Here is a 12,566-nt window from a genome sequence, read left to right as displayed (position 1 = left end):
TCATGAGCAGTATGGGAAAAGGCATTGGAACTTAAGAGAAGAATCAAAATCATATTCCCATCCTTTTAGTATCAGAGTGAGCCTTGGTTAGAACGTTTATGGAAACAAGTCAAGATTGAAGATAATGTAATTTTCACAATTATGACAAGCAGAAAGTAGCTGTTATTACATGACGATCTGCTAGTTGTTAATAAGAAAAAAGTGAGCTTGTCACTGGTCTTTGCAGGTTCTTAATAGAAATTAGATTACTAACCTGAATAAACTGAAATACAAATTTAATTTTTATATAAATGTATAAAATGGAAAGCCTTACTAGATATCTATATTTAAAGCATTTTTGTCAGAAAAAAAATAACATAAATAGGAATATTCTAATTTTATTTAGCTAGAGATGAACATATTTTTGCCAATTTCTTCCAATATTATTTATTTCTTTATCCAAGCTCTACAAATATTACAGTAGTGTTTTCAGGAATAGATCTCATCTGAAAAAGCTCCATATTTTTTTTTGCTCCAATTAAATTACTGCATTCTTGAACTGCAATGTATTCATTTGTGGCCACTGAGTCAGCCAGTGGGAGGGTATTGATTGGAATATAATGTCATGTGAAGCAGTGAGAGTAAGATGAAAAAGTGTTTGCTGCTTAACGGGTTGGTATTAAGTAGGTGGGAATGGCTTCTAATTAGCCCCAAATTGCTGTATTTCACAGTTTTCCTTCTTTCCCTCCTCCTATGGCCACCAGCTGCCAATCTCCCTCTCATTTTTTTTTTCAAATTTTGTATGTGGAGTTCATTGCTCACTGCAGTGCAAGCCTTTGTTTCAAAAAGAGGGCTCCTAGGGTCTCAGCTGCTGGGGTACAGCTTGCAGCCTGCGATGAGTAGCAACTGTCAGTTTATTTTATCTCAGTCTTTTCATCATTCTGCTGAAACTGGTCGAGTGAAACCACCTGAGAGACCTGAGGATTCAGTACCTACAAGTCATTAGCCAGGACTGCTTAGTCTCTCCCTACACAGCAAGTCAACTGAATACAGCTAAAATACGGTCCACTTTAACCCTATGGTTTCCAAGATACTTCATTCTGCAAGGGAATCTTTTCTTTAATGTATCTAAAATGAAAATTAGAAATTTTCCAGTAGTACTTAATAGCACAAAAGATCAGCAATCAATGCTGGCTTCTGACATCATGACTCTGATTTTCTGTGCATAATCGAATCACCCAATGTCTATTACAGCAAAATTTAGTTTAATTTACATTATGTGAGAACGCTCACATTAATTTCGCTACAGCATTCTTTGTCAAATTAGGCATTCATTTGTATAAATTATGTACTATAATGTAAGAAATAAGTTTATTTACAGATCAGCTACATTTTTCATTTATACTTTTTTGACTCTGGTTTTGATATTTGCAGGAGATCAAAAAAATGTGACCCACCTGTTGCTTTTTATATTAATATTAGCAATTCTTTTGCAATTAGTTTCTTGACGAACTGTGCATAATGGCAACAGCTAATACCTTTACTCCCTTCAGAGTTTAACAATACAGAAAATGAAAAGTGTGATGTCTCTTGCTTAGTATGAAATGTTAAAAGAAAGGGAACCAGCATTTTTTAATAAACATATGCATACACGTATTTTACTGTAACCATAAAGAAATTAGTAGGTAGGTAATTGTCAGATATCTCAGCTATGTGTTAGCCCAGGTGACTTGACTTTAAAAAAATATCCACTAAATTTACATTTTCTTAACAAGGCCTTTGGGGAGATCACATTTTAGACAACCAGCTTGCTTGTTTTGGTTCATCCAATATAATTTTTATATAATAAAAGAGGCATAAATAAAATATATGTGTGCATTGTGCATTCACTCCAACACACAGGCATCATTAAATATTAAATATCACCCAATGTGCTCTAGGATTGAAATACCAGGAAGAAACTGGTTTAGGGTTTGGAGGTGGCCTAGTGGGCAGCAGCAGAGTATTTATTATTTCACAGATGTAAGGTGATAGTCTCATTCTGGGAAAGCACAGTTCACAACATTGTGTTCTAGTCTTGTTTTTCTTCAAAAGTCATTTAGAACAAGCCTGAGATTTTCTAAAATAAATGAGGACATTAGAATCTTTAGGCATGGATATCACTTAACCAATAATGATTAGATAATCTGTCCAAAACTTTCCACCAATTATATGTTAAACTTTCAGTGTGGAAGTCCTACAAAATGAAAGTACAGAAAGGCTAGCTCAATTGTTTGGATGAGCTTATTCCTACACTGCCCAAATGAGTAAGTTCCATGCATTTGATCTAAACTATTCTTTCTAATGAATGGTCTTACATTTTTCATCATGGGCAAAAGAGAAGCCCATCCCTCCTTGCTCAAGAATAGAAAAATGTAAAAGAAATGAAGATATTATTATGGAGTGCAAAGCAATTTGTACAGGAGAAGGAATGATAAAATTGACTATTGTTTTTGTCAAAGGGTGGGGAAGGAATAAGTATAAGAAATATAAAGAGAAAGAAAGGGAATACCAAAAATAGAAAAAGGAAATGGCTATCTTTCCCTAACAATTCATTTTATCTGTGGATTATTAGACTTTATGCACAAATGAATAAATACATGCTCCTCAGAAAGCAGTGGAGAAAAAGTTTGTTCTTCATTTCTTCCTTTTTTTAGTGTTCATTGCCAACAAACAGATCCAGAGGGCAACAAACTATTAAAGAAATGTACTAATGTTCCACCATGTAAAGGTAAAATTATAAATGAAGCATAAAACAGATGAAAGAACTTCAAAAATGTAAAGATAAAGTATTTAATTACAAGGTATAAAAAAGGATAGGTGATGTTTTAATGTTCATAAGAAAGTAGCAAAAAGGGCTTATATTACAATTAAAATGAGAATGACTTTTTTTTAAACAGAAAGGAAGTACAAAATATCAGGCTAATAATTAGTAATGGTTAAGCACATAGTGAAATAACAGAGTGCAATAAATGCCTCTGAATATAAAAATGTGTTTTACCTTCATAATATTGCTGGACCATTAGAAACCTCCCCCTCCCCAATATAGCAGCAGCAGTATCTTGAGTATATTTTCTTTCATTTTAATATACAATTTTTATTTTGATTATAACTGTAAACTCTACTACAAACTAAACATAAGAAAGAAGAGAAAATGGAGAATAGAATATGTTTTCAAACTTATTCTGAAGGTCTTAGCTTAGAAGAATTAATGAGTAATTTCCAAAAGTTATTAAAAAGTGAGGTTTACAAATTTGATTTCTTTTAAAGTCTCTGCCATGGTTGTGAGCAAGCTGTCTAATCTCCTTGTCTCCTGGCATTTGAATGCAAGGAAAACGGCTGTCCTTCAATCTCCTTTCAGAGAGCAGCCATTTAGAGCATATGTGGATGACTTCCTCTCATCTCTTTATCTGGAGAGTTTAAAGGAACCCGTCTACTCACAGGTTCCTTGGTTTTTATTGTTGTCATTGGCTAAACTTCCACAGAGCTGTCTCAGTTTGCCATACTTCTCCTAGAAACCCAGTATATTTTCTATCATTTCCCAAGTAAGTGGAATGAGCTACAGAATGCCTAGCTAAAAATTCAGAAAAGAAACTGAAAGTCAGTTGCAAAAAAATATTTAATGAAAATATTTCCTTGCAATTGACTTTCAATTTTATTTTCACACTAGCTTATGTGGTCTATAGCCCCCCAACTACATATACTAAAGCTTTCCGGTTTGTCTGTGTGTAACCTATAGCTGCAGAAAACAGGGCACACTGCAGGGCAACTATTTTTGAACCAAGGTATATGACATGGGCTAACTTACAGAATCCATCTAAAATCCAGGACCCATGACTCCCATAGAATTTAAATTTGTCAATCTCTATAAAATACATACATTCATACATACATATATTCATATATTCATACATACATACATACGAACTAAAACATAAAGGAAGTTGTTTTCCTTTTTAGCAAAAAGGAGAATGTTATGAGTTACTGCAAATGATATTATTTTCCTATTTAACCATTTAAAACTATGATTGGTTGAGATAACTCTTTCACTGAAACAACATCAACTTCAAGCATATTAATCTTCTTAATCAGAGAAGTAATTAGTGGATGTATGCAATACCCATAATCCAAAACTAAAGTGTACAGTAGTCCTATGAGTACAATTGAACTCAAAATTTCTGTTGCTAAGTGAGACATTTGTTAAGTGAATTTTGTCCCATTTTATGGCCTTTCTTGTCACAGTTGTTAAGTGAATCACTGCAGTTGTTAAGTTACTGACAAAGTTGTGAACTGAATCTGGCTTTCCCATTGACTTTGCTTGTCAGAAGATCACAAAAAGTGATCACATGACCAAGCCTCTGAATTTTGATTATGTGATCATGGGGAATACTGCAATGGTCATAAGTGTAAAAAACTTTCAATTTTATTAATTGAAATATTTATTAATAAGTCACTTTGTTCAGTGCCGTTGTAACTTTGAACATTCACTAAACAAACTGTTGTAAATCAAGGGATATCCATATACAGTATAAATGACTTAATAATTACTCTCATATTGCAAAAAAAAAAAAGGTATGAACGTGGATTTGCTTACTGATAATGTGGTTACTAATGACTATGTAAACAATATCCAACTATAGATTGCCCTGCCTTCTAAGCATAGGCAAGAAACTGTCCCATTCACCAAAAGGTTGGGAGAAAGCAAGCTCCTTATTAATGCTTTGTACTGGTAGCTCTTGTTAAGGGACCACAGTTGAGATGGGAAACCTGAATGTTTAGTGAAGCCTTGGCTAAGTGAAGAATCATGTATCCATGACTGTGCTTACAGTTTTACACAGGCAATGTATACTGACTATAAGGGTGTAAAAAGGAGTCATATGTGTAGGCATTGGTCAGTAAGTTAATTTTTCAACACTGTTGTAATTCGTCAAATTGAGATTACCTCAATTAGACCACAACCTACTTCTTAGTAAGCTAGAAAAAAGTGGAATAGATAGCACCACCACTAGATGGACTCGCAACTGGCTGACAAACCGTACTCAACAAGTAGTCATTAATGGGTCTAAGTCTACATGGAGGGAAGTAAGCAGTGGGGTGCCACAAGGTTATGTCTTAGGCCCAGTACTCTTCAATATCTTCATTAACAACTTAGATGAGGGAATAGAAGGGGAACTTACCAAATTTGCAGATGATACTAAGCTGGCAGGAATAGCTAACACCCAAGAAGATAGGCTCAAGATCCAGATGGATCTTGACAGACAAGAACACTGGGCCGTATCTAACAAAATGAAATTCAATGTAGAGAAAAGTAAAGTCCTACACTTAGGCAAGAAAAACCAAAAGTACACATACAGACTGGGTGAAACCAGGCTCAATAGCAGTAACTGTGAGAGGGATCTTGGAGTCTTAGTGGACAACCAGCTAAATATGAGCCAGCAATGTGCAGCAGCAGCCCAAAAAGCTAATGCACTAACAAACATAAACCTGCGATTACAAAGGGAAAAAAAAGTTGTCCCATCTCTGCCTACTGTCAAGTCCAAGTTGGGTTGGTTGTTGCATAGTATTTTGAAATCAGAAAAACATGGGTAATCCAAGTATATATAACAATTAAGCAAACCAAAAAACGGTTAATTTATCTGCAACACATTTTACTGTCATTTTAATTACAACAGGGTGTGAAATAAATCCTGCTGGAAGCCAGCAGAAGTAGCCTGCGGTACTGCAGTCTAACCTTTGCACCACCACCGCTCTGGCTCGGTGACTTTGGGTCAGTCACTCTCTCTCAGCTCAGCCCACCTCACAGGGTTATTGCTGTGGGGAAAATAGGAGGAGGAAGAAGTAGTATGTAAGTTTTCCCCCTTGTGTTATTTATAAAATAATAAAGTTGGGATAAAAATATCTAAAAAATAACAATAAAATAAAAAATAATTTTAGGCTAGTGAGAAGGTAGCCTCATTCTAATTTCTAGAAAATATTTCCAGCATATCATGCCGAATATCCTATATTAGGTTCTAGCATACAGGAGAACAATGCTACTTTCTCTTTTTTCAAAAACTGATGAGATAACTTTTTTATTATTTCTTTCTTCCAATATGATGCTGCAAATCCATGAATGCCAGAGTTGTTTCAATTGTAAACTACATTAAACAATCAAAAATATGTATTGTATTGACAATAATGTACAGATAGTGCTCAACTTACAATAGTTCATTTGTGACCATTTGAAGTTAAAACAATACTGGAAAAAATGACTTATGACTACTTTTCACACTTATGACCATTACAGCATCCCCACAATCACGTAATTTATATTCGGATGCTTGACAATTGACTCACATTTATAATGGTTGCAGTACCCCTATGTCATATGATCACCTTTTGCAAACTTCTGACAAGCAAAGTCAATGGGGAAACCAGATTCACTAAGAACTCTGTTACTAATTTAACAACTGCAGTGATTCAGTTAACAAATGTGGCAAGAAAAGTCATAAAATGGGGCAAAATTCACTTAACAAATTTCTCACTTAGCAACATAAATTTGGGGCTCAATTGTGGTCTTAAGTCGAGGACTACCTGTACTGCATTGTACTGTATTAAAAATACTGTATTGAAGGATCGCAGTAAGTTTTAATGAATTTGTTATTTCCTTCCAATATATCATTTAATAATTTTAGTTAATTTTTCTAGATTTAAAATTACAATGTTTTAAAATTAATTTTTGATTATCAGAGAGCAAAAATATTTACACCTTCTTTTCCATACTCATTTAAAATTCTCCAATTTATCAATTTAAATTTTTGGAGTAAAAATGAGCCAATATCTGGAACTTTAAGCTGAAAATGGTAGCCTACTATTTTATTAAAGAACGCTTAATTAAAAGATACAAACTAGTAGTATATCCTACCTCCATAGAGACATGAATATATCAATTAGTTTAACTCAAGTAATTTAATAAAACTATGCAAAAAACCCTACCCTTAACCTTAAGGACAATGCAATACTAATGCATTTCATAATGTGTATCTTACCCACTGTAAAAGGGTTATTGCACGTGTCACTTCTATTTTCCTTCCAGTCCAGCAGGCACTTAAGGTTGATGGGATCTGCAGCTTCTATATGAGTGTTAATTTTCAACATCAAGCTATGAGCTTTTCCAATGCCACAATATACCTTTATTTCATTCATGAGGGCCAAATCGGAGAGAGCATTTGCTGCTTCAAAAGCCTGACTGAAATATTCAGAGGCCTTGCTGTAATTCCCCTAGAAAAAAGAAATATACTTGAACATTCCAGATTTTCACTTGCAGCTTCCAAACTATTTCTACAATGATTCCAATAAATAATTGCAATGGTTGGAGGGTGAGAAAAGGAATATTAAATTAAAACTGAAGTAAATGTCATCATTATTGTCCAGGAAAAGGGATTAAAGGTGTCATGTAAATGTCATGTGATCTTTGGAAAAGAATGGGATAGGATGGAATGGGATGGGAAAGGCAGAGGAAAGGAAAGGAGGGGGACGAGAGGAGGAGAAGAGGGGAGGGGAGAGGAGAGGGGAGAAGAGAAAAGAATGCTCTTAATAGAAGTTAGAGTGCTGGCCATGAGTGGAGAACTTGGTTCAAATCTCAATTGATCAGTGTTGGCTTAGACTAATTCCATCCAACCTATGTCAAGATTTGCTAAAAGGCTATAATGCATATGGAAAGACAAGAAACATACACAGTATATTGCCCCAAACTCCTTAAAAAATTATTAACTCTAATCTGAATAAATAAATCTATTCCTACATAATTTTATTTATATTTATATGTAATATAATAAAATAGAATGAATATAGAAAACACTTTATATGATCTTTAATCAAACAGTTCAAGTATTATTAATATAAAATATAAAAGAGTAAAATTACAACAAATAAAACATTATCAAGTCAAATTACTATTCAAGCCAGCAATTAAACACAACAGTATAAGTAATTTCAAATGGAAAAAGCCTGTGGGAACCAAAATGTTTATATTCTGGATAGTAAATCTCATACTTATTTTAGTCTCACAATAAAACACAGATAAGATAATCTCTCAGCAATCTCAGAAACTCTCCCACTATATACCACTTTAGAATGCTTTGGTAAGATCACACTTGGAATATTGCATCCAATTTTGGTCGCCACAATATAAAAAAATGTTGAGACTCCAGAAAGAGTGCAGAGAAGAGCAACATGATTAGGGGACTGGAGGCTAAAATATATGAAGAACCGGTTTCAGGCATTGGGTATGTCTAGTTTAATGAAAAGAAGGACTAGGGGGTGATATGATAGCAGTGATCTAATATTTGAGGGGCTGCCACAAGGAAGAGGGGTCAATCTCTTCTCCAAAGCATCTGAAGGCAGGACAATGGATGGAAACTAATTAAGGAGAGAACCAACCTAGAAGTTTTTTTTTTTAATTTTATTGGTTTTTAAAAACTAACATAAACAAACAAAACATAAAAACATCAAGCTATCTTCCATAAGTGTACATACAGTGTGCCGAGAACCAACCTAGAAGTTTTGTGGCAATGTTTTTTAGTCAACACTTTTGACTAAAAAAAATTCAAAAATTGTTCAACAATCCTTCATAATAAACCCTTTAATATCTATAGTTCTGATGCACATAGGCAAATGTAGAATTTTATTAGAATTTCCTTCAGTTCATATAATTGAAAAACATTGGATGACCAAAATAGCTATTTCACTGGATCAGGGAACTGAAAAATATTTGAAACTTCCTTAATTAAACAATTAATGTAACAAAAATATGTTTGGAAAAATATGTATAATCTAGGTCAAATTTTGTTATTTACTCAACATAAGTCTTCTAATAGATTACTGTGATCTGTATTGTTTTGGATAAATATACTGAATATGAATGTTCTCAGTATTGACACAAATCCTCAACTTGAATTTGTTTTATTTATTCCCTTTTTTGTTTTGTTACTTTTCCTCTCTCCTCCCTCCTCCTTTTTTATTTGACAAAATAATACAGTAGCTAATTGGAAACTGGTACAGAAATTTCTGAATTTATCTCCAATGCTTATATCATGAGAGTTTTGTTCTGCACAAATTAAAGCTTCCAAACAACTCTTGGCAGCAGTATAATAAGACAGAATAACCTGAACTAGAACAAATCACTATAGAGCCAAAAGTTACTGAGGCAAATTCAGTCTTAATTAACACACATACACATAATATCAGCCTAAAGCAACAATTGTGATATACTGCACACACTGTTCACCACTTTGCTGGAACTAGAAACTGTTATCTGAAATGCCTAACTTAATAGTACACTTTTAAATATTGAGCCAATTTTTAATCAAATGTCATAAAAATGGAAATATGTAAAAATGTGCAATATCTAGGATTTGTTATTATTACAATGCAGTAAAAGAAAACCCAGAAAATTCAGCAACAATATATTGAGATTGCAGATATATGGTGACAAAATGTTTTAACATCACATATATATTAATGTTGTTTCTGACTGATGAAATAGTATATATGATTATGTTATTAAATTAATACTTACACTTTCATTGTAAATGTTTCCAAGGAATGTATATGCATCCACAAGACTCTGGCTCAGTTGAACATTCTTGGCAATGTCCATGAACATTTCCAAGAACCTAATAGCTTCATCTTTTTTTCCCTGACTAAGGACAAAGATATTTATTGAAGAAAGTCATTATATTAGATAAGAATATAACTGAAGATCCACCAAGCAATCTGTGTATGTAATCTTGTTTTTAAAAGTTATAGAATGTAAGTACAAGTCCAATACAGAAGAAAATGATAAACTGCAGCAACTACTATGGGATAGATTATTTCAAGATATAATGACTGCTTTTTAATTGATAATCTTATACTACCTACCACCGATACACTGACTTGTAATGCATAATCTCCAATAATCAGTTTTTAAAAAAACTATCCGGAGTTCATTCCCAAATCAAAACTTAATGTTTGAAAACGAACACTGATAAGATTTTTGCATGTTTTTAATAAAGAAAGCTATATTAACAGCACTTCTCCCATCAGTCTTGCAATGTAGCCAAACCTGTTTGTGAATAAACATGATTTAAATACTTGCCTTGAATCAGAGTGCCTAATGCAGTGGTTCAGATGATAAGATATGAAGCTACAAATAAACCACAACTTCTACAGTAATGTAAAAATAATATGAAAAATAGTATCTATTTGTAATCGCAAATAGATTGCAAATTGAATTTTTTTATTTAAAATATAGGAGAAAAACAGTAGATACAAAAATAAAAATATATAATGCTTAAATTTTGCATGAAAACAGGTCTGTACATGATTCTAACACTGTTTTTTAATATGTTCACCTGATTAAGGTGAACCAAACTAATGCAATAGCTAACTTAGTTATAGATATAATATATAACTAAAAGTAAATTCTACTAATTTATATTTTTGAACTGTAGCTTACAAATTATATGAGATTAAAATTTTGCAATAAAATGTATTGATTTGATGTTATTTTATTACATTTTGGAAAGAAAAAGGCCATCTTATATTATGAGGATATAAAATGCATTGCAAACATTTACTGCATGTCAAGGGTTTCTAAAGTTTAAAGAAGAGCCATGTTTTGAAAGCTATTTTTTCTTTCAAAGAGGAAGAAATCAAACATTTCCACACAGAAGAATTGAACTGATTCATAGAAGTTAAAGAACAAGGTTAAAATGTTATACAAATATTAATTCCAGTTTTTCTAGTTTTCTATATGCAGTGCACAGGTGCAACTTGAACAACATATTATATGGTATAATCACTAGATTCATTCAACCAGGCCTTAGAGAGTTAAAAACATATATTCTGAGGAAAGTACTCTTCGGTCCAAAGAATGAGAATGAAACTGTGCAGAATATTTGTGTATCAAGGTGATTTCAGTTTCCAACTGGGAAAACAGGACTGTTAACACCCACATCCCCTGACAACTGTCCAATTATGTATATCACACTTGGCCTACTGTTTGCTGTAGAAGTAATCAATAAAGGATGTGGTTGAGTGAACATAGATTTTGGTTGAACCAATGCATGAAATCTTAATCATTTACTCAGAGTGAAGAAATCAAATAGAACAGAGATGAAACAGCTACCAAGGGGGTTGTTGATTGTGCCACCATGTTTGTGGATTAGAAGCTGAAAGTAATAAGTCAAATGGAACCAGTGATAGGAGAAAATGAATAAAAGTTTTTTTAATGCAATGAATTAATAGAAATGCTTTTGAGGATATTTGGATAGTTTTTAAGATTGCCCAGTTAGATTCCACATTTCATTTATTAAAAATAAGGATGCTATTAGACCATTCAATTTCAATAAAGCAAATGGAAAATAAAAAGAGGGAAAGGAATTAATGAGAATAATAGTCAAAAGGAAATATGCTTCTACAGAGTTTTACTTCTGCAATGAGTGTTATTTGCCATAAGAAATATCTATCTATATCTATGTCTGTCTATCTATCTACCTTGTCAGCATCACGATACTGTGATTAGAAATAATTGTACATTTTGAGGATAAATAGTACTTTAAAAAAAACATTTGAAATATGTTAAGAAACACAATATATGCTTTTATAATGAAACTAGATTAGTGTAGAAAATTCTTGGAAGGGGGGAAAGCTTGCAGAAACAAACAAACAAACAAAAAAACCCCAGTAGAACTATATAATTAAATCCTAGATCCTTTCATAAAGAATCTTATGGGACTTGAATTATAAAATTCAGTTCAATTTGAGATGTTATATTCTAAAAAATTGAGTCTCTCTGTTGAAACATAAGTTGCATAGGCATCTGGGCATCTGCTGTAATTTCAAACCTAGATCTCCATAATTTAAAAGATGTTTAATTCACACAAATATATACACTATGTGCAATTATATCATTCTGTACCAACTTCATTTATTTCAATAGGGCTTGTGTAATGCTCTTAAATGAATCATGCAGTTTCACAATTAAGTCTGAGGATAAACAGGTATGAATTAAAAATAAAAGGAAGCAATAAAAGAGAGAAAACAGGGTGGTGGTTTTTTTTGACAATTTAAATGATAATAACAATTATCATTGTATCAACCACCTTAAAAATTAATTCTGTGAAAGTGTAATAAAATAGTCACAGCATATTAACAGTACATAACAGATTTTTGTTAGATTGTGCAGCATAAAATAATTGTAGTTATGTAGCAAAAAATTAACTCATAATTAAAGGCTCTGAGAAGTCTACAGAGTCCCAGAGGAACCTGTCCACTGAACCTCTACAGAGTTCATTGCTGAAGATTTGCACCATTTCAGTCAGCTTTTTCTGGGAGAATGATTAGTATTGTCTAATCAGCAAATGGTTCTGAATGATTCAATTATTCCCAAACCAAAGATTTAGCAGAACTGCCACCCCTAGTTTCCCTTTGTATTTCTGGGTATCACTGCTTCCTTCCTGCCAAATGGGAAGCAACCCTCAAAAAGATACGGCATGTAGCTTCCATTGAGGTGGAAAGAGCTC

The 12,566-nt window shown here is 32.9% G+C and overlaps 1 protein-coding gene across 5 annotated transcripts in view; it reads right to left on the bottom strand.

Moving 5' to 3' along the window:
* TTC29 (tetratricopeptide repeat domain 29) overlaps nucleotides 1-12,566 on the bottom strand; it is a 93,214-nt gene that overhangs the window by 23,576 nt on the left and 57,072 nt on the right. For 4 of the 5 annotated variants that reach the window (XM_087963059.1, XM_087963061.1, XM_087963063.1 and 1 more), the window contains exons 9-10: nucleotides 9,578-9,701; nucleotides 7,047-7,278 (exon numbers count right to left, since the gene is read on the bottom strand). In XM_087963059.1, coding sequence (XP_087819185.1) covers nucleotides 7,047-7,278; nucleotides 9,578-9,701 — 356 coding nt within the window. The remainder of the gene's footprint in view (nucleotides 1-7,046; nucleotides 7,279-9,577; nucleotides 9,702-12,566) is intronic. The other variant, XM_087963062.1, reaches the window with a different exon arrangement.

This window comes from Notechis scutatus, chromosome 4, assembly GCF_049901735.1.
Source record: "Notechis scutatus isolate UNSWTSFEM ecotype Mainland chromosome 4, rNotScu1.2, whole genome shotgun sequence".
NCBI lineage: Eukaryota > Metazoa > Chordata > Lepidosauria > Squamata > Elapidae > Notechis > Notechis scutatus.
This window is presented reverse-complemented; position numbering and strand designations above follow the sequence as displayed.